Genomic DNA, 23,746 nt, shown 5'->3' on the forward strand with positions numbered 1-23,746 from the left:
GTTTGTGCCAGAAGCCACCGAAACAACTAACAGCGAATGAGATAGCAAGTTTCAGTTCTTTTTTTGTTTTCTTGTTTGACAGCCCATAGGCAGCATAGATGTGAATGTTTGTGTTTGGTGGGTAAGAGAGCCCGAAGGACACACTGTCAGAGGAGATCAACATTGTCCCACTGTGGTGAACGGCTGCGCAGTTGCGAACAGCGGGAAATTGCCTATTTTGGGGGCGTTTCTCAGGAATAAAAATCATGTGTTTGCATAGTAAATATTACTTTTCAGCAAAGCTATGCACTCACCAGCACTAAATTTTTGTGAGTAGGTGCAAAATGATGCATTGAATACATTGAACTTCTTCACTATTTTTGTCTTCAAGACCCGTGTTCCCCCTTAATTGAATACTATAGGCAACTTCTTTAGAAGAACAGGTAATAATCCTTATTTACCCTTTAATAATTTTTAACAATTGAATCAATACCACATGCCACCTAAGCACACCCAACAACAATTTTTTTAATGCTTATATAAGCACTGTCCTGCTCCATCAATCAATGCTTAGCAAACATCCATGCAGTGCTATGCTTCATGGACAGATCTTTTCAACAAATGCTGTTTTGTTTCCAGCCAGCCGATTGCCTAACACATGGTACTTGCATAAAGAAGTTACTTCTTTTAGTTTTATACCAAATCCTTAACTGCCAGGGGAAAAAAGAAGCTTGGAAATAAATGTGTTCTTGTACTTTGGTAGTGACACAGAAGAACATTAATGAAGGGCATTGTCTTTCACAACACTGAAGGCTTGTTGGCAGAGTTAGGCTTGCACAACACAGCAATCATGCAAGCAACTTCTTTGTAACATTTGTTGCATTCCCCACATACTCAAAATTATCTTCACTGTTACGGTGCTTATCTGATCGGACTAGGAACAAGCAGCACTGCTGCGACAGTCTAAGTGGGGCAAGAACTCCGAGCACAAGCGGCATTCCCGAGCAAAAGCACGGAAGAGGACGATTCACTAGAAATCGATGGAGAGGATGAGCCACTATAGTGTTGCAATTCCCATCCACATCACCAAGTTCCATGAACTGACGAATAGGGTACTGATGCATATATGTACTGTCTCTATAAATCTCCCCAGTGCAACAGCTCAATGAAAAGGCACCCAGGCTAGGGGGAGAGAGAGGACTTGGCATATGAACAAAGGCAAACAGGCTGGTCTGAGCCTAGTCTAGTCTACTACGTAACTCTGAATTAAGGAAAACAGTAAGTAATGAAAGGACGAGAGATGGTGAAAATAACAAACAACAAGGGGTACATCCACAGTTTTTCCAAATGCACCACACCAGTTAAATACTGTGTTGAGAGTTTCTGTACCTTAACAAGCATGAACCAACCAACACAGTGACAAGTAGTTGTGCAGTATGGTCTACACTTGAAGAGAACCTCTAATCAGTATTTGAACCAACATAACTTAAAGGTACAGTCGAAACCAGCAATAACGAAATCCCGGAACTACAGAATTCTCGCAACAAGAAAATATTTTCGTATCCCCGGCGAATGCCCATAAGATTCAACGCATTTTGTACTTCTCTGTAACGAAATGGCACTGTGCTAGAATCCTGCATCAACAAAATTTGCCAGAACATAACCCCTCATATTACCTACTCACGCAAGGCTAGCAGGCTTCAAAATGTGCTCAAATGTGATTGCTTTGCACTAAAATTGCGCAAAATATCACCACATTACACTTACATGGTGCCATTTTTGTCTGCAAAAACAATCAAGCGCCGGCAGCGATCACACCGGAAGCACGTCATGGCCGCCATCTCGTTTTTTGATTCCCCATTTGAAGTGACAGGATGTTGCCACTAACATGTGACGATGGTTTCTGCACACCTAATACAGTGCGCCATGCGCACCTTGGCGAGAAAAATGCAGCAATAACAAGGAAATCCAGTTCCAACCGACATGGAATCGCTTATGGCGCCCAAGATGGTGGTCACAGCGTGTAGTGCCACGCATCGGGCCATGATTGGGAGACCGTCCAGGAATGGACATTCCCTGCTTCAAGAAAACTGGCTTTGTTACCACCGAATAGGCATGGCGTGCAGATTCGGTGCTGGACATAGATTTGAGTGAAGGGGCCGTAATCTCGATTGAGTCTTTGTGTATATGAGATACGACCACTTTCGTGCTCAGCACCAGATGCGTTGGTGCCTACGGGCGACAGTGTGCACTGGAGAAATGCTGCTGCATGCATGGAGCACTGTTGCTCTGTGTCTCGTGCCAAGTTACACAAAGTCTTGCAAAATTGGCCGTATCCCAGAAAGCAATTGACCGAGAATACTGCTCCATGACAGTGCTGCCACAGCCGATCGACGTGTGTGGCACACTTTGTACTGTTGGCAATGTGGTTCAATATCCTCGAGCAAGCTAGCCAAAGTATGCTGATGGAATTTTGACGGTAAGGTTTAGTTCTGCAACGCATCACCTATCTGTGCTGTCTTATTTTGCAACAACGAGATTCTCGCAAAAGCACATTTATTCACGCTCCCCAGCGATTTCGTTATTGCAAGGTTCAACTGTATCACCAACTTTGCAGGAAAGAAGAGCTTGATCTGAGGCATTAGGTAGACTGAGATTGCTGAGGACATCGTGTCAAAACTGAGTTTGAATCAGCCCCGAAATATCATTTGGTGTTCCTTTTCCCAGCGGACCATGTACAGCCCCAAAATATCATTCAGTGTTCCTTTTCCCAGCGAACCATAGGGTACGTTTCACAAAGCAAATGTTACTGCGAGGACATTAGGAACTTTTGCAAGGCAACCAATTTTAATATTAGAAATTGATTTCAAGGGAGCAACTGCTATCTGTTCTTTTTTAAAGGCCAGCAGTCCCAAAAATTTGTTTACAGATATTTTTGCTTCATTCTGTTCTCCAGTAAACATTTTGTTATGGTCCAGACAACAAGGGCATTTTGCATTTGCCGGTTGTACAGCCCAACATGCAGCATGCAGCGCATTTCACTGCAGTAGAGTAATGCAGATGTTACATGCAGCCTTGTACGCCCAACGCAGGCTGTTTAGGCTGTGCGACATAAATTCAGTTTGAGCTTTCTGCCAGAACAAGGCTTCACCATTCTGTCCAGTCAGCAGATAAACTCTGTAAGCACTTACCTTAAGTACCAGCTACAATGCTGTTTACAGGGCCGTTGGTTTAGTCAGTCTAGTCTCTGCAAGTTATCTATGACCTAATGCTTGAACAGGACCACTGGTATAAACGTAATGATGGCAGGCTTCCTGCAACAGCTTACCGTTCCCTGGTGGCAAATTTTCGTCACTGGCATACATCACAGTACCCACTGGCACTCAAAAAAGCTGACATATCCCCTCACCAATGAGAGTAAAAGTACAGGCAAGGAATGCTGATAGCTTTGTTTGCAGCCAATGTGTGTGCTACATCACACGGGAGGTTCATGTCTGAAAAATCAGCTGGGACAGTGCACAGCATACAAAATTATGGTTGCTGTTAGACATGTTGGCTTTGTGAAAAAGGTCGAGCAGCTGCAGCTAACTGAAATACTCAAGGAAGTCCAACAAAGACCAGCTGTCTGAAACAATTGGTCAGCGACTGTAAAAGTACGATGAGCAAGAGGGAGCAAATGCCTGAACACTCACCCTGTTTTCGTTAATGGCCTCCCTTATTTCTGCCATGGTAATTTTACGCTCAGAGACCTTGAATTCATTCTGCAAGGAGAGCAAAGACAGGGCAAGAGCTTTTCAATTCAGGTCTGCTTCTAAATAACTGGATACACAATCAAATCAAATCATCGTCATGGCCATCCAATGCTGGACCACTACTTTTTTTTTTTTTTCCGACAGTGTGACGACTTGCGAGGCCAAGATTGCAGTAATCTGGTTTACAATAATGTCACAGCATGACGATGCCTAGACACACAATTCATAAGCTGAGTGGCATTTTCTTGTTTTGCTGACTTACCACTAGCACATTCTAAAGCATATATGTGAGACCATGACCACAAATTGGGCATGTCTAAAGGAGTTTCTGAATCGCCACAACAGACGACAAGGCAGTGGTGCATTCCGTTACCCGCTTGACGGCTGCTGCTTTTAACTGCCCGCTAGCCATAATGCATGCAAATGATGAATTCACCATTAAGTGATGTTATTCTTTCCTTTGGTTATCACAAAGGCTACATGCATGAGATGTGCACATACTTCATTAAATCGAAACTAAAGTAAAAGGTTACTTCACTAAACCCTAAAACATGACTGTTTTACAAATCAAAGATCGCAAAATGAAAAATGTTTGTCATATCATGAGCCTCACTAAACTGAAGTTCACAATACTGAAGTTTGACTTTAATGATAAAAGAATTACTATTACAGCTGTAGAAAACTTGCTGGAAATTTATGATAGGATACGCTTTCATAGGGCTAATACTGTTACTCTAACATAGCACTGTGTGCAGCAGGCACCTTTTAGGTTGAGGTTCCTTAAGATGAATTTGATGATATGCTTATATATAAGTATAATTTTGCATCACTCTATAACAAACAGGTTCTTTAAATTTTAGTTAATAGTCTTCAAAGGCAGACTTCTGAAGTAATGAATATACTAACTCACTACACAACAAAATCATTTGTTATGTAACAAGTTAGTGTACTTCTACAGCTTTAGAATCAACGGTGCACAATTATTTTACAGCAAAGCTCTTAAAGGGAGTTCTGCAATGGATTTTGTTGTTGATAACAAATCTAAATGCAATGCAACATGTGTCGAAGGCCTGAAGGCTGTCATGCTGCTATGCAGCCTGTGTGTGAGTCGCCAAAAACAGCTAGCCAAAACTGCGCTCGAATGCAGCAGCAGTTGCTGCATCCGAGCGAGGCTATGAGCTAGCAAACAGACTCTCACATTACCAAAGGGTGTCATAGCTCGCTAATACAGCTTCGTTGTCTTTGATGTATCAGTTGTCAGATTCACATATATCTTTGAGGCGTTTTCTTTCCCTCTCTCTGCACACTTACCCATTCTCTTGTGAGGTCAAGAACACTCTGGCGTGTGACACCAGGCAAAATGATTCCAGACAGCGGCGGCGTCACCAGCTCAGTGCCTGCACCAGGACATTGAGTTAAAGAATGTAAAACACAGTCACTCCTGTAAAACAGTAACCCCCCCACCTGCAGCTACACAGAACATCTTTCCAATATATATTCAACTGCAGCACTGGTAGTTTTATTTCATGCTGATGATGGTGACTACAGCATGAGCACTAAGCAATGCAAAAATTAACTGCTGCATAAGAAATCTGCATAGCTAGAACAAGCATCTGTACTTCCATTAGAAGTCAAACTGCACATTATAATAAACAGCCGCATATACTTATAGCAAGTTGGTCTTATATACGTAATTTTGCATTATATAGGTAAAATTTTGCAAAAATGTATGTTGAAAACAGATCGGAGCCGCTCAACCAACAAAACTATGAGGCCTGCAACTGCAACCTTTCATTACTTGCCAGATGAACCAAATGTGAGTGACAGCTACAAACAAACAAACACAACAAACGGTCAGCTTAGTATGCAGGGCTCTGCCATTTTGTGCTTTGACACTTGTGGTTAGTAAAAACCCTGGCAAGTGTACATTTATAGGGCCAATGTCATCATGGGCAGGGTACTGCCAGAAGCTACTCCACGACTGCTCAGGTTGCTGAAATGAATCAAGTGGTATGAGGGATTCAGTGGGCGCATACTTCACATCTTGATTTGTACTAAAACTAAACACTCCAAGTTCTTGCCACACCAATGTAATTCTGGCTAAGTGCCAGAATGGGAAAATTTTTTTCATGGTTGTCAAATATAGTGCCAAGACACCAGAAACAGGCGCAATATTACATTCACACAATGAAAAGGGAAACATTGAAGTAGAACATCCCATTTCCGCAATTAGTCGAGAGGGCGATGTCATGTCCCTACGAATCTCGTCTCACTAAAGGTGATACAGGATCTCATCTAAGCGCACAAGCAAAAATTATGCTGTCACAAACTAGAGACGGCATACACCAGAATACAGGTATTAGTTAACCCTGAATTGACAATATTCATTCCGTGAGTATAATACATCAGAGCTGCCATGGCATAGCAGTTTTTACAACCATTACTAGCCAATCAGCACATTGTGCTGTGCCTACCGAGGACAAGGTGTGCTCCGACCAGTCCACTGCGTGAAGGAGGAGCAATGGTGTACCACTCATACTGTTGCGACTGTTACATACATGGACTGGCCGTGTCTGTAAAAGGAATGTGCATCAGTTGGTGGCAGAAGAAGGACAGAGTTTATTTTCTACAAAAAACATAGACGAGAGCTGCACGTGTTTGAAGGGGCAAACTCTCAGTATCTTCCGGTGGCTGAGATGCTGGGGGCAGCAGAGGATTCTCAGAACTCGACTCGGGGTAGGGTCGCTTCGTGTTTCTAATGCACTGGTGTTTCATCTAGCGGAGAAGTGATGGTGTGCCGCTTGTACAACCTTTCCTCACTTCTCAGATGGAGTTGCTCTAGAGATCTGGAGGGCATCATTACCGCTGCTGTCATGACTCTGCAGTCCAGTTCGGCTCTGTCTGCACAATTGTGGGATTAGGAGCAGTGCCGATCTCTAGTTTGGTCACTGGTGATTGTGAAGATTCCGGCGTTCTTGACAGAGTAGCCAACGATGATGTAAGGTTATCCGCTTGTATCCTGAGCATAAATGGGAGCTGGACGCTGCTCACGGTTAGCTTACAGCTATTATCCAGTGTCGCCGAATCTTCTATGTTGTGCCTAAAAACGTCAGGCTTGATGTGATTGCAATGTCATACTAACCCCTTAGCGCCTTTAATGAGCCACAATCTGTGCCCTAGCTTTTCCAAAACCGTCCCTCTGTCCAGATTGGGTTCCTTCCAAATTTTTGAAAGAAAACAACTTGTCCAACAGTGAGTGCTCTCGACACTGCGTCCCTGTTGCAGTTAATATGGGTTTTGTTCGCTTTTGCTTGGGGCTGAAAGCACACAAGTGCTGTATCTAGCTCGCACCTGCACATAAGTGCAGCTGGGGTTTTGCCAGTTGATCTGGAGATGGTGGTGCGTTGCTTCAGCAAGAACCGGGCCAGCCTACACGCGAATGTTCCATCCTTGTTTATGGCTAATGCTTGTTTCAGTTCAATAACCAAACTTCTGCTTCACCATTAATTGCAGGATGATACGGTGCACTTATGTGGGCCACCCCATTCTTCTTTAGGAAGCTCTCAACTTCTACTGAAATGAAGGATGGTCCATTATCAGTCAAGTTTTTGGGGAGCCCAAAAGTTGCAAAACGGTTCCGGAATTCTTCAATCAATGTGACAGATCTTATAGTGCATGGAGCGTACTTCCAACCATTTGCTGTATGCATCCACAACAATTAACAGGATCCTGCCTTCTACGGGACCAGCGAAGGTTGCATCAGCTGTGTCCTAAGGTGTTGTCGCGCGTTTGCATTCAGGAACCTGTGCACTGGCTGGTACCCGTTGGTGTTGACAACAAGTTGCACAGCTTTTAGAGAGCCTTTTGATATCTGCGTCAACGCCTGGCCACCAAAAGTAACTTCGTGCGCATGCCTTCATGGCCACAATTTCGCGGTGGTTCGCACGCGCGGGTTCAAGAAGGTCATTTGTCGCCTTTGATGGAATTATTACTAGAGAGCCTCTAACAAGGCACCCGTTCTGCACTGAAAGCTTTGTCCCAAGCTTCCTGTACGATGAAAACTGTTCCTTTGGCAGCTTATGCACTTCGCCATTTGAGACAGCCTGCAGCACTTGGGACAAAACAGAGTCCTGTTGAGTCATTCGAGCGAGTTGATGTGGTGAGAGCTCAAAGCTGGGTGCGGAAGCCAACATGAACATGTCTCCCAGGAGATAAAGTTCACCAACTTGTGCCGGTAGCGGTAGTCTGCTGTGAGCGTCTGCATTTTGGTGAAGTTGGCCAGGCCAGTACACCAACTTGTAAACGTATGTTCCTAGTTTAAGGGGGGACGTGGCAATGAAAAAAAAAAATTTTATTTATGGGAATAAATTGACGAAATTTGGCATGCAGGTGTGCTTTGTTATGCTGACATCATAACTGAAATCAGTTTTGAGCTATCTATTATAGTTCTTGAGTTAGAACACTTGACATCCTCTTATGGTCATCCCCTGGTCATCCCCCTAATTAATTAATTACACATAAATTTGTTAAGATTTTCATACCAGCATGTTCAAGCAAGCCCATTATGTGCAATAAAGCTATTCGTTTATTTTTTAAATGCCGAAATAAGCACAAAAGCTTTTTTGAACTTTTCTGTGCACGTTGTCTTACTAACGACCTTTGCAAAAAACTCATTATAAATTTTTTTATGAGGTGCAGATGAAAATGGACAGCTTTACTGCACTCATCAATGTTTCACGATCAAAGTGCAAAAGACAGAATGATTCTGTCTTCATTCATTGTGAAATTGCACTGGGATTACTGAAAGCAACTGCCCAAAAAGTGAAAGCTGAGAAAACAGGGCTCAAAGTTTTATTTGCTGGAAACATCAAAATATTTACTTTGAGCACCTAAAACCCGCCTGGAATGTAGTCCTTTGGCAGTGAGGACACATTTTCTTTACATTTTGAGGTAATTTTTCTCTTCTTTGCAGCAGTTTCATGTGCCTTCGTTGCCTTTTTGATGCGTCGTGCATCCTTTTCAGCAGCCCGCCGCAGTGAACACGATCCTGGACTGTATCCGAGTTGCGACGTAATTGTTTGCAGTGCTCTTTCACAGCCAGCATTGAAACGGCAAACTGCATCTGCCACGGCACTTTCAACACTCAGGAGTGAAGCAAACTGATTTTTTGATTGGAGTGACCAAATGACATTGTTCAGCGACTCAATGGCATTCTGCGTTTTGCCTTGCTGGCATCTTTCAAGGAGTTCTCTTGCAGATAGACGTTTATATATAGGCAGGAGTGCGGCTCGAACATGTGCAGGAAGCTGCAGCTTGTGTGCAGGGGCTGGTTGACCTGAGGCCACCGCAGAATTAAACTTGCACCAAGAGTTCACGCCAGTGGGACAGTGCTCGTGATGCGGCTCATCATCGGTCGATGTTACATGGTGAAAAGTGGCCATGATGGCCTTTTCCATAGCAGGCACATCATTTGGGTTGCTTTTTATGGCTAAGCCATAATAGTTTGTGAGTTTTTTAATTAAACCCTGCGTTAGGCGGCCCTTTCCACTCATGCTGAGCTCACGGTCCTTGCTCTTGTTTTTCTCAACAAGGTTGCACAAAGCAGTTCCCATTCTTTTCTTCACGTGGTTCACACACTCTTGTTTGTGAATGGGTATGAAACCATACACCTTCTCTTCACTGAGGGCAATATAAGTGCGGCTATCCCCATCACAAAGGACATTTGTGTAACGGAGCTGGTGTTTCTGGAGAGACCGCTGAAACATGGTTTTTGCCGCAATTACTTCCATTTGCCCTGCACTTGCCTCGGTGTTTTTTTGGCATTGTGGTCGGTGTTCTTCATGCCACTCTGAATAAATACTGTCGCCAGGCTTGGGGCCAAGAGAACATCCATGGCAATAATTGGAGAGGACACAGTGGTCCAAGACAAGGCCAGAATATAATTCAATAACACAGCCAACACCAATGTGACTTGTGTGGCCCCTTGTCATCCAAGTGCCATCATAAATCACATCAATGTTGCCTGGGGCACATCCAAGTTCCCTGTAGATCTCGCGCACCTTCTGTGCACTTTCGGACTCTAATGTCATGGCTGCTGAGGCAGTGGCAGGGTGACTGTGCCTACGGTGCAGCCTTGCATAGGATTTGTGATGCAGTCCTCGATGAGAAATGTCCATGTGGGAGAAAACATCATTCAGTGTGGCTTGCTTTTTGCCTACTGACTGCACAGCTCTCTGTGCACGAACGTTCACCTCAAAAGGGTTGATCTTCTGAGTGCCAGCACATCTTGGGGATGACCACTTTTTGCTTATCACCCCACAGTCGTCACACAACAGTTCCATTTTTGTCGCAAGCCCAAGGCATAGCCCAGTTTCAATACGAATTGGCGTTTTCCCGCACTGAGTGCAGCTTGCTGCACATAGCAGCTCGTTTAAGAGTGCTTTATGTACAATGAAAAATGATGACTCGGGAACCACGTCGTCAGCACACTCTCCTTCTTTCAAAAGTTGAAATTTCCTCTTTGTTGCAGAGGTAGATGCCAGCGCATTCAAAACATCCGCTCTTGTATCCGCTCGTTTCGCAATCTCTTCGTTCGTGAGAATTGGTGCTGAAATTCGCAGCTGAATATTTGACGCGACGTCCGCTCTCGCCGATGTCGCACTGCCGTCACGACCACGCGCGGGTGCGCCTTCACCAGCGCACGTGGTCGCGTTATCACCACCGCACCCAGTCGCGTCGTCAGCACAGCCCACGGTCGCGTCGTCAGCACAGCCCACGGTCGCGTCGTCAGCACAGCCCACGGTCGCGTCGTCAGCACAGCCCACGGTCGCGTCGTCAGCACAGCCCACGGTCGCGTCGTCAGCACAGCCCACGGTCGCGTCGACAGCACAGCCCACGGTCGCGTCGACAGCACAGCCCACGGTCGCGTCGACAGCACAGCCCACGGTCGCGTCAACACAGTCCACGGTCACGTCGTCACCAGCGCACGCGGTCGCATCGTCAGCACTGCACGCAGACGCGCTTTCCCGATCACCCGCGTGCGCCGGTCGCACCTCGTCGACACGGGCAGCGGCATCCGCTTCTGCGGACAGTTTTCGCCCTCTGTTCCACGCCTTTCGTCGTTTTCCGTAAGCGTGGACTGTTCGGAACTTGCCTCCTTTGGGGCTCATCACGGAACACGCGCGTTAGGGCAGTGTGCCTGCTACAATGGTCAAGCACAATGAACGGAACGTGCAAGGCGCTGCAGCGCCAATGCGCGCGAGTGTGTTTCACGGGCAATTCAAATGTACAACAGCCAATAGGAGCGCTCCATGTTCCCCACGTGATTTGGTGAGGATGGAGAGGGCGCTAGAAGGAAGTAATATCGGGTTTAATCTCTCATACAAACAGGCAGGTACAGTAATAGAGCAGCAACTCCCAGGTTTATTTTATGCGGACGACATTGTGTTGCTCGCAAACAAGCAAAGTGATTTGCAACGTCTGGCTAATATCTGTGGACAGGAAGGCAACAATTTAGGTTTGAAATTTAGTGTTAGAAAATCAGGATTTATTGTATTCAATGAAAACAGTGAACAGACAGTGGAGATACAGGGCCAAGAAATACCTCGGGTAACAGAATATAAATACCTTGGTATATGGATAAACGAAGGCAACGGATATATGGAAACACAGGAAAAAACCATAACAGTCAAGGGGAAGAGAAATGCAGCCATAATGAAGCACAGAGCGCTATGGGGATACAATAGGTACGAGGTCCTCCGAGGTATGTGGAAAGGGGTAATGGTTCCAGGACTTACTTTTGCAAATGCGGTTGTTTGCTTTAAATCAGGGGTACAATCAGGACTCGACGGGAACCAAAGGTCAGTGGGTCGCCTCGCATTGGGCGCTCACGGGAAGACTACAAATGAAGCTGTGCAAGGGGATATGGGCTGGACTAGTTTTGAAGTGTCGCAGTAAAATTGAGTATGAAGAACGGCTGAGGAATATGGAGGAAAGTAAATGGGCTGGGAGAGTGTTCAGGTATCTGTACAGGCAAAACATTGATTCACAGTGGAGGAAAAGAACTAGGAAGCTTACCAGCAAGTATGCGGCCTGTGGGGTGGGCAACACAGCAACCAAGAAGGTCAAGCGGAAAGTCAGAGAGGCTGAATTAATCTCATGGGTGGCGGCAATGGAAAAGAAACCTGCCATGAGTAACTACTTAAGGGGAAAAAACGAAATTAGGAAAGAAACCATTTATGATAACTCAAAGGGAAGCTCATTACTTTTCGAAGCGAGATCGGGATGCCTTAGAACACGCACGTATAAAGCGAGATATAAGAAGGAAGAAGAAGCATGTGCTTGCTGCGGTAAAGCTAGGGAAACGACGGAGCATATTTTATTAGAATGTGAAGACATCTATCCAGCGGTCGATTTAGGCACCACTGGCCTCCTTGAAGCCCTTGGGTTCAGCGGGAGCAGTGGTAAAGCAAACAGGTCCGCAATAGACATCAGTAAGAGGCGATTGGAGGATTGGTGGAAGAAAAGTAGGGAAACGACAAAGGACGGAGACGTACAAAAGCACAGTTCGCAATAGGGTATCAGAAAATTTGGACGTGGTAGTTCATAGTGTGCTTTTTTTTTCTCATTGGTTAACCTAGGTAGGATATTAGGCAGCATAGTAGCAAGAGCTTGGTGGCGCAAGCCACCGCCCCGTTCCAAAGGGGACGCTCATAACATCCATCCATCCGTGACTACTGCGCCCAATCACGATGCCGCTTTTACTTCTCTTTCGCTCGCGTTTGCTTGTGTTATTTTGCGGTGGAGAAATATGGCGCTGCGGCTATCTTGAGCTCCGATCTCTCCTCTTTACGATGATACCAAGATGGCGGCGCTGCGTCATCAGATAGCCGAGCTATCCGCGGTGCGACGGCGCCCTCCGAGGCCCGATTTTTTCGCAATTTTTGATAACGGCGCTCTACGAAAGTGCTGTTTTCTCAATTTCTACCGCGTATTTTGTTATAATATTTCACCACGAGGTAAAAGAAGGTCCGAGGATCGCGAAAAAAAATAAATAGGAAAATCGAAAATTTTGACAATTTTGACCATTTCGACCACTTCAATTGCCGCGTCCCCCCTTAAGGCACCATCGCATCATCCTTGGTGAAAGAACTAGGGGTACTTGCTTTGTTTTACCCATGATTCCAACCAGCAGCTGGTGATTCATTGTTATGGTCATGTGCCGGCTGGCGATGTACTTACGAAGACGAATGATGCCGTAGATTACTGCTAAACCTTTGTCGAGCTGACAGGAGTTCTTTTCAGCGCTTCCCAGTGTTTGTGAAGCGAATGCAATGGGCAACTCACGGCCAAGCACGTTTTCTTGAGCGAGGACGGCATTGACACCGTACAGCGATGCATCCACAGACAAAAAAAAAAAAAAAAGGCTTCGTCTCGTCGTAGTGAGCGAATACTGCAGATGTGCGGATCATTTCCTTAAGCACCTCGAAAGTGGCTTGGTGCTTGCTTTCTCACTGCGAGGGTATGTTATTTGCTAGGAGCATATACAATTCCACTGTGACCGTTGCTCTGTTCTCTAAAAAACGATAGTAAAATAAAATAAAAATAAGGCCCAGAAAAGAGCTTAGGGATGTCTTGTCAGATGGTTTGAGTGCTTGAAGTATAGCCTCTACCTTTTCCTTGGTGGTGTGAACACAACTGGTGTCAATTCGATGTCCCAGAAACTCAACTGACGTGATTCCAAAGCTGCACTTTTCCTTCATGAGGCATAGGCCTTTCTCACTTAGCCTCGACAGAACCTGACTCAGACGCTGTGCATGCTCATTTGTGCCTTTCCACCTCACAATGATGGCGTGAAGGTTAACAATTACCCCTGGAATTCCAGTCAACATAGTTTCTATCATGTGCTGAACGATAGCTTGTGCGGCAGAAATTCTGAATGGCAGGCGTTCCACTTTGAATGGTCTTTTTGTAGTGTTTACTGTGAGCAGTGCTGCTGTTTTGTTGAGAAGAGGGTTCCACTATGTAGGTTTGCGAATACTTCATCTGTAGTTGGTAGTGGGTACGATCCATTCTTCCCTGCTGCGTTAACAGCACCCCTGTAGCACGGAGCAAGAAACATTTAGGAGTGGAAACTCCGCTATTTGCGGCGACCAGAAAAGGTCACAAGCCCGCGGAGCCCTTATCGTTCTGGCGGCCTGGAAAGAAATTACTGCCGTTGAGAGCGCGCCGGAGCCGCCTGCCCGGGCGCTGCTTTTTTTTTTTTTCTGCGGCTTCTACGACGGGCCGCATGGCGCCGCCACTGTATACGGCCCCGTCGGCACATACAACAATTGTGACTTTATCTGGTCGCCCGCGCTCGCTCGCGCTGACAGGAGTTTCACCTCCTAAATGTCTTACTCCGTGCCCTGTAGTAACCGCAGATACAGAGTGTACTGTCGTTTTTCTGAACAAGGACCAGTGGTGTAGCCTATTCAGTATGCTGCATTGGTTTTAGGATGTCCTGGCACTGTAGAGGATCAAGCTTGTCCTCCATTGGCCCTTGCAGCACCAGCGGAACCGGACAAGCCTTGCAAAACTTCGCCGTCATGCCGTCTTTGAGTTCCAGGTGAACTAAAGGACCCATATAGTTGCTTATGTCTTCCTTGAACACATCTGGGTGTCATCCAACGACCTCTGTAATCTCCGGTACTGGCTTTCCGATGTGGTTGATTCCCTTCACCTGAATGTGAAGCGCCAAGAACCAATCTATTCCTAAAAAATTGCACCCGGTGCCCTTCATAACCAACAACGGCAGCGCATAGTCCTTTGATCTGAACCTCACACGAACTTGTGTGGAGCCCAGGATGCATAGCTATTCACCTGACCATGTGTGCAAGTCGAGTGGCTTGCTTAAAAACGGGAGCATTCTTCTTCCACGTCCTGTAGTATGTGTCCTTGCTTATCAGGGGGCAAGCCGCACCTGTGTCTACCTCAAACTGGAGCAGCTTTCCCTCCACTCTCAAGTCCACGAAGAACTTGGGGCATGTGTTCGTACACTCACTGCGTGCAGCTCATAGCAGGACTCACTGACAGGTAGTGGGTTGCCACTGTGCGCCCGTTGCTGCTTGTTGTCGGAGCATGGTTCCTTTTCTTTTTCTTTGAGATGCATGCATGCTCGATGTGACCTTTCTTGGAGCAGAAACGGCACTCGGACATCTTGAATTTGCATGTTTCAGGGTCGTGCAAGCTGTCACATTGATAGCAATGTCTTGATGACGAATGCTTGCTTGCTTGGTTGATTTGCAATGTTCATTTAATTTCCACTTAGTTTGCCACTCCCTTGATTCCTTACGGTTGCCTTGATGAACTTTCAGCTGACAGGGCTAAGTCCAGAGTGCGTTGGAATGTGAGGTCTTTTTCCGCGAACAGTTCCGCTGAAGATGTTCGTCCCGGATGCCGCAGACAAACCTGTCACGGAGCATCGCATCTTGTGGCAGCATAGTTGGGTGCGCTGCTGAAGAGGTTGTTCGGCTGTCAGGTGATGTCGATGTTGCAGCCGAAGGCAGCACAAGTTGCAGTCAGCTGCCAAGCTTCTGACGGCTACAACGTAGTTGCTGATCGACTCGTCTGGCTGTTGGACGCGTCTTTGAAAAACATGCTGGCTGTAAAGCTCGGATGGTCTAGGGTCGAAGTGCTGCCGGAGAAACGTGACTAAATCGTAGAAGCTGACTTCTCGCGGGGTCTTCGGCGCGACCAGCACGCACACCGTCTCGAAAGTGTTGCCACCACAAAGCGCGAGGAGAAGCGTCGGCTTCTTCCCTTCGTCGCCGACGTCATTACCCATGAAGTAAACAACGGGACACTGGATCCACGATGACCACGATTTGGTCGAGAAAGGCTCCTGTAGCCATGGCCTTAACGTCGAAGACTTATCTGCTTCGCAACCCCTGCCTCGTTGCCAGTGTTACGCACGGGGCCTGGCCCCGTCCGTGGAAAGGACTGTGCGTTCGTTGGCGGCAGCTGACAGACTGATTTTATTTTCTACAAAAGACGCAGGCGAGAGCTGCATGTATGTGAGGGGGCAAACTGTTGGTCTAGGTCCGGTGGCCGAGTTGCTGGGGGCGGCAGAAGATTCTCGCAACTTTTATTGGGGTGGAGTCGCTTCCAGTTCCTGCTGCGCTGGTGCTTCGCCCAGCGAAGGAGCGGTGGTGCATTGCTTGTACACAACAGTGCCCTGCAATTGAGCCATGGCCTCTAAATGGTGTAATCTCAGAGGCCATGGCTGAGCATTCAAGCCATACTACTATGCTGCTATGTCCACCGTGGTGCTTGCAACAGGCTGAATTTCGTGGACTGGATTTCAATGGATTTCACAAGCCCATAGCATTCAAGCATGGGAGAGGCACAAATGTCTGCTGCATCATAGCTGCCTCCCTAATTCCCAGTAAAACTTCACAAGCATATAGCTAATGATTAAACATATTTGCGCTTGCCTGATAAGGCTCGTTTGTAAAACAGTCACCAGTGAAACACTTTAGCTATGTGTAGAGAAGTGGTTGACTGAGAAAGGAGAAGAGTTTCTAATTGGTTGAAAAACATTATTGCAGGAGCAAAATCTTTTTCTGCAAAAAGAAAGGCAGCACAGTACAACAAAAGCTTTCTTCTCTTTTTTTTTTTAAGGCTGAGACTACAACCAATATTACACTTCACATCATTTCTTGTATGTGACGAAATTAATGCATTTTGGCAGCACTGCCTTGCAAGACAGAAACTCAGCGGATAACAAAGAAACTTGTAAAGAAGCCAAGGACAGAAACTGAAAGGCTCATTATTAACAGACTGAAAGATGGGGTCCTGAAACAGTATGGGTCCTGAAACATTTTTCATTTGCACAAAATTCAAATAAACAAGATTTTACTATATCTTATGTTCCAGCCAATATTAGGAAGAAACAGCTGGGCAGATCATACGCACGGAACAGGTAACCAGCACTTGAGAGCAGTAGAGGATTTGTTAGAGCAATGAAATAAGGAAACATGCAGGCACAAAACAGTCACCTGATCTAGGTTAAAGGTCGGGGTCATTGTGGTATCGACGTCAAACGACATCCCACTGAGCCAACGTGGGCACAGAGATGCTGATAAATTCGGCACTTCTACAAGAGGGCGGGTCTCTGTTCGACCCAAATGACTTGCCCGTGATGTCACTGTGAAGCAGTCTTCCCAGGCTACATACTAATTAAGGCGTGGTCTAATTGCTGTTGCAACATGTTGGGCTTCGTGCCAACTTATTCACCCAGTCAAGGAGTGCTTGGGCATGATGGGGAGTGGATTTCCTTTTTGTGGGTTTGTGCAGTTGACCTCTCCCTTCTCATCACTGGAACAATGTGACTGGTGCACAGTAGACTTCCATTAATTGAACTCCGGTTAATTAGACTTTTTGGTTAATTTGATCCTGACCGAAGGTCTCGGCCAGCACCCATGAATTTCTATGGGCCCAAACTTCTTTCTTCAATCCTAAAATTGGCATTTGCCGGATAATTCGAACTTAACCAGTCTGCACACAAGCACATGGTGACCCCAATAACGACCCCTTTAGTAGCAGCATCTGTCTCAATGGAGCTTATAGGACAGTGAATTTGTTGAACACACGACATCTCCCATCAAAAGCGCTTATTTTTGGCCTGCCCTAGGAAAATTTCCAAGCAGTAACAGTAGCTCACATTGTCTGATTATGGTGTTTACTCTGTTTTAATGGGCGCCTTTTGTTTCTGCCTGCACAGTGCAACCGAATGCGAAACTGAAACTGCTTTTGTAGTCTTCTTATGCTTTACCTCATAGCATTGCTGTATTGCGGCGAAGCTGACTTTAGGAAACCGGCCGCCATATTAAAAAATTCAGTGTGCATTAGATTTCTACAATGGTTAGGAGCTTTAGGTCATTTCTATGTTAGTTTTCTACGTTGGACACACAGAAAGTTAGTGTGCATTTGATTCGGAGGCATGCCAAACGAACAAATACTGCCAAATGAATCAAGCAGTGCATTTTGGTGTATTTTTTTCTCTGAATCTTGTTTAATTCTATCTGCCAGATAATTCAATCAATTTCGTCGGTCCTGTCACGGTTGAATTAATGGAAGTAGCCTGTACTTGCTTTTTCCCTTTCCACTATCATCTTAGGGGTGGTGCATGTGTTTTGTGTGGTACTCTTCCTCCTCAGCACCGTTTTGCTGATCAGATTGGGCAAATATGACATCATCTGTTTCCCTAGCAAGAAACTTAGCGAAGACAGATAGGTTTTAAGGAGTCATCTTGTGTGGTAGTAGGGGTGCCCAGACAATGTAGTGTGTTACCAGTATGATGTAGCTGCATGCTGCCAGTTAATATGTACTGTGCTCCGAGTTTCTTTCAGTACAAGTATGCCTTTACCTGCAAATAAGTTTCCCTTAAATTCTCCTGTACCAATATGAATAAACTTCCAGTTTGTTCCTCCAACCCCGTGTCTTCACAACTCAACATCAAGCAAGTAACTCTCGTAGTGAAGGTACAGATGACTGCATGGGCCGGCTCAGCCTCCGTGCGATGTGCCGCTACCCCCTTTTTGAGATGCACTGATGGTGTAGGCTTAAGCATAACCCTCTGTGTGACGCAGGCTTCCAGAGCATGAAACCCCAATCCCAACAAAAGGTAAATACATATAACCTCGTTGATATGATCCCGTTTCGTACGATTTCCCAGTTCGTCATCTTGTGCTGTAACGATGCACACAATGTGGCGTCTTATGAAGCTTTCAGCTACAATTCTGTCTGCCATATTTTTTTAGTAATTTCAGATCGAACGTTTTCCTGGTAGATAGGATGTCCCTCGAATATTTTTTTCCCAACACGTATGAACAAGGTTCTACTGTAATTGTAGATTATCTTCATCCTGCAGCTAGCTGACAATCTGTAACAATACTAGTAACTTGCCTAACACTAGTATTATTCGTTTAGCATGCACTCCAGGAAAAAAGAAATGTTTCTGATGTGCTGCCGTGTGCTATTACTCTAGACTTACAAACTCACAGGCAACACAGCAACCCCCACACACAACATAATCATAGTTGCTAAGGTTGCCCATGCCCTACCTCCATCCTTGTTCTTGAGAAGCACCATGACGTTCATGGCACCCACTTCAGTGACCTGCTCATCCTCTCCGAAAAGCCAGAGGACTTGCTGAAGACCCAGTTTCTCAGCTTCGTTCTGCACCATGAGTGTTGGTGCATAGTTGCTGCAGAGAACGAAAAAATTAATAACAAGATACTTTATTTCTGTCCCATCAAGTTCTCACGCCCTTTTTTTTTGTCAATGACTAATTGACCGACTCAGTTGGTTATCCCAAAGCGACAACTCGGCAATTATGACGGACACTGCAATTGCACTAATTTTAATTGCCTGGGTTTTTTTTAACAGGCACTTAAACAGCACAGGGGCGCTTAGCATTTAGCATATCCCCCCCTCTCTCTCAAAATGCAGTCACAGTTGCAGGGGCTAAAACCCATGACCTTATGCTAAGAACCTGAACACCATAGCCGTCACGGCAGGTCACTGCCATACTTAGTCACGTGCTCAGCTAACAAGTCCTCCTGGATCATACTTAATTTTTATGTTTGTTGCTCTTTTACAAGCATGTCAGCAGAATTTGACAGCAAGGAAAAAATTAGCTGTTTCAGTCACAGCGAAGCACACCACTTACCAGCCAAGCTTCTTGTCACCAGTGCCTCCAGGCCATGCTCTGACATACTTGGGGTCGGCGAGCAGGGACACTGGCTTGATGCCCGTACGGAAGTATGGCCCAACGGGGCTCAAGATGACGAAGAAAAGAGCTTCGTTGGATCGTGCCACCCCCAGTGTGGGCTGGAGACCAATGGTGACAAAATACAGCGGAGGCAAAAATGGAAGGGTCAATAGGCGGTGGGAGAGGATTTCAGCTTCCGAAAACAGAGCAATGTGGACAAAGTGATCAATGAAAGAACACACATAAGGCATGAGTAACCAAGATGTGTTTACATTATGTTATTCAGACTGCTATACATATATGTGGATAACTGCAACTATGAAACTGCAGCACTCACCAAACCATCCATTCATGGCAGTGATATCCCAGATTTACATTTCCCGAGGACTCTCTCTCTAGTTACAGCCACAGAGTCCAGTGGTAGGCAGTTCCTCACTTTTCTGCTTTTTGCAAGATTGTTTTGTGAGGGTATTTGTTGGTATAACTCATAATTCTGCTACAGACTGTGACCACAAGAAGCCAGAAAAGGCTTAGGGGAAATTAACTGTTCCTTTTACTTAACCCTTAAACATAATAACTGAAATAAAAGTGGACGAAAAAGACAACTTGCCTACATACTGTGCATTACACATGCAATGTGCAACTATTGAGCTACTGCCAGTGACTGTCCACACATACACTGTCTCGTTATTCGCGTATATGTACCACATCTAGCCAGGAAGTGTTAGTGCTACAGTACTCATGGCAGCAGGACGGGGACATCTTTTTACCTGCAGGTGTCCCATAGTACGAGAGCTTACGAGCAGGCAACTAGCCAATGAGTACTTGTATGCTACCTCGTGGCATCAAGGCTGCCAAAGTCTACACCCTTGCTGTGCAATGAGCAAGAATAAGGGTGAACCCAGGGGCTTTATATCTTGTTAGTTACAATTACACAAAGCCAACAGACAACGAAGCCAAGAGAAGCATTGGGGAAATCAACGGCTGTTTTTAACTAATGTAGAAATGATAATGTAAGGAGAAATGAAAGTGGACATAAGGGCAATTTGCCATAGATGGGAAGTCAAGCTACCTCTGGCAACCCACACGCTGCAATAGATAGTGGTAGAGCATTGCATGCACAGTGTGAAAGATGCTCACAGTGTAATACACTGTCTGCAAATACATACGCAGAGTTACAACTCTCTAGCTCGTTTATCTTCTGTAGGTGTCACGGATAGAGATGTAATGGCTGGGGGAAAAACTCGGAAATATTGGCAAAAAAAGAAAAAAAAAGCTTTGTTCCCTGTTTTTTCCAGCACACAGCAAGCGAAAAAAAATAAAAAAAATAAATGTGCAGCATACATTTCTAGGAGTGACGACGAAAACAAGAAAATGGCAGCACAGTTTTCAAGTGTCTTCATTATCTGGTTTGGGTTTCGTTTTGAAAACGTAGCAGAGTGCACACACTTCTCTGGGTTTTATTTTTAGTCTTTTTAGTCCAAGACTGTCAATATTGTGGCAAGGCCTTTTCACTAATTAGCTGCTATGCATTCACTATCTGCCAGTTGTGAACAAAACTGGTCTTTGTAAACGTTCATAACAAGCTTCGCAACAGGCTCACAAGTAAACATGTTCGAAAACTCATCTACGTACACCCAAATTTAAATGTGGAAGCACCTGCAACCTTTTTTTTCTCAGGTATCATATTACCAATCTTTCATACAAGACAAAACGTTCATTCCATTGTCTTTGCACTCTCTGCGTAATTCTCACATGTATTTAAGGATCATTATGTTTCATTCCTTGAATAATAAACACAAGCTACATTTACTGGAGTTTCACTTTTTCTCAAAAACTTTCTTAAACGAAAAAAAATAAGGAAGACAATTTTTTTTTCAACCCGCTCAATATTTTCAGAAATTTTGCCTCTCTAGTCAGAGACTACCAGTGAAGCTTCCAATGTTACAGGATAAACAATGTGCTTTTCAAGTCTGTCAGAGAGACGCAAAGAATACGAGAACTGTACACGTGAAAATGTAAATTTGCGACAGACACTTAGGAAGTTGTGTCAATGACGCATGCGTAGTGCCCAGAGGCAGCCCAGCCCATTTAAATACACAAGTAGAAATGTGATAGAAATTGTTGCGCACGCTTCATACCTCGATGCCTATCAGTGTTGGCCTGATGTAGAGGGAACTCATGGGGTAGTTGGGAACCCACTCTTTTTCAATGGACACAAGCCTTGAAAGACATTTCAAGAACTCGTCTGCATCGAATTTCTGGAAGGAAAGAAAGAAGGTCCTGTGAGATGCAAGATGTTTGTCAAGCCTTATCATTCCAATGAATGTATTTCAGTTTGCTGCTTGACTGACAGCCTTTAACATTGGAGGGCACCACCCAAACCTAGATACCCAACACAATCGATAGGATACAGGTTTGAAGTTATGACAGCTAAGTGTACATCTGCCTTAACAGCAGGTGGAAATGACAATCAGAAAAACAGTGGGGCTATGGATGGTGTTGAAACTACTACTTACGTAAAATTGCAGCACAGATACTTGGCTCAGTGGGCTAGGTTATAGAACAGCAATAAGCTTAGTGGAGATACTTGCCTCCCAGATAAAGAAAAAGAGGATGAGTGAGGGCTCCCAAGACATGGATGTTTAAAGCATCACTATCTAGAGAATGTTCGCGCTTCTTACAAAACTTCCAAAGTGATCCCATAGTGAAGTGGAAAACAGTGACTGTCGAACTGATGATTCATGAATGCAAATCATGCGAAATTCTTCATTGTTGCCAACTGTTGCAAATGTTTTTTTATTAGTGTCATTGTCTTGCACCTACTCTTTGGTCCGGAATCCTGTCAAGTGTCTATGTTAGAGCTGAATCTTCACAAGCAAAGCCCTTAAAAAGGCTTTGCTTAGTAATTGTGCACTTGTCAACCTATTAAGCACTTGGATGAGACAATGGAGAAGTGTACCAATGACAGGAGCCCTTTATGAATAATATTAAAGTGCCTGATGCACTTAGGCAGTTGAACTGTTAAAAGAGAAAAAATGTTAGATTACAGTGCCTTTCTAAGTCTCTCTAGCACTTTCATATATTTGCATGAACGATGGCAATGAATAGTTATCATAAACTGCTAATGCACAAGCACAAGTTCCACAAAGGAGCCAAGGGATCACATTAAAATCTACATAAATGGCATAGCTGTAATACTGAGGTAATGTAAAACAGCACATACACGTTACTGCATACTATTATAAAAACAAATTCTGAAGCAGATGGTTAGGTATAATGCAAATTCAGTGTTGATATCTCTAAAGTCTAAGATGTGCAGCACAGAGTCAAACCAGGACAAAATATTTTCACCTGTTTATAGTAGCACAATACCAGTGATGCACAGGAAGTAGACAACATAGACACACTAATATGCCATGAATTAGGTCCCAGTTCTATCAAGAGTGCAACCAATAATTATTAATAATTACAGCACAATGTAGTGCAATAAACTGAAAACAATCACCCCAATAACCACTCACTTCTCACTTGAAGCAAGCTTTGTCGTTAAATGGCTGAAATCCGAAATTAACTTCACTGACGCATGCTGGCGGACTAGTAATTGGTTCAGATTCGTGATTAAATATGTGCAGCACGACTATAGATTATTGCGGAGAAAGAAGATAACACACACAAATACTGTGTGTTTGTCATCTTACTCTGTTTTCACTTGGTAATGCTGCATCCATTTAATCGTGGGATCAGAAGTGGTAGTCACAAGGCACCACACACAACTGATGCGCAACTCAGTCAGCCCGGTGCAATGGTTGCAAAGGCTGAGCATACAAGTCAGTCAACAGGATAAGAGGGGACAGAAGATAGGAGAAGGAACGAATTGAAAGAGCACAAAGAAAGACTCGAGCAGCACAGGGAACACCACAAGTGGATAAAACTTTCAGTTTTCTTCTTACAGTGCTTGTGCTGCTTCCAGTCCTGTCCATGGGTTTTATTGCCCTTTTTGAAATTATTGCGTATCACAAATCAACTCACCCAACAGCATGTCTTGTCACTCCGTTCCCCACTACTGCTGAGTATAGCTGTCATCAAAATTGGTACCAATGTAGCCGATAGCGAGTACAGTTATAATGAAACCATGTTTTAGGACATCTGAGAAAATTAGTGCACATTTTTATTTCCTTTGGTATAAACAGGGTTAAGAATATAGTAAATTCTGCTTCTTGCTTCCTGAACCTCTCCAGGTCGTTGCTCGGAAAATATT

The 23,746-nt window shown here is 44.8% G+C and overlaps 1 protein-coding gene across 1 annotated transcript in view; it reads right to left on the reverse strand.

The window, feature by feature from the left end:
* The window catches only part of Bcat (Branched chain amino acid transaminase), a 42,457-nt gene that overhangs the window by 12,075 nt on the left and 6,636 nt on the right, over positions 1-23,746 (reverse strand). Inside the window, exons 5-9 of the mRNA XM_065433252.2 lie at positions 21,627-21,746; positions 19,444-19,604; positions 18,836-18,978; positions 5,043-5,128; positions 3,672-3,740 (exon numbers count right to left, since the gene is read on the reverse strand). Of these exons, the coding sequence (XP_065289324.2) occupies positions 3,672-3,740; positions 5,043-5,128; positions 18,836-18,978; positions 19,444-19,604; positions 21,627-21,746 (579 nt within the window). The remainder of the gene's footprint in view (positions 1-3,671; positions 3,741-5,042; positions 5,129-18,835; positions 18,979-19,443; positions 19,605-21,626; positions 21,747-23,746) is intronic.

This window comes from Dermacentor albipictus, chromosome 3 (genome assembly GCF_038994185.2).
Source record: "Dermacentor albipictus isolate Rhodes 1998 colony chromosome 3, USDA_Dalb.pri_finalv2, whole genome shotgun sequence".
Lineage (NCBI taxonomy): Eukaryota > Metazoa > Arthropoda > Arachnida > Ixodida > Ixodidae > Dermacentor > Dermacentor albipictus.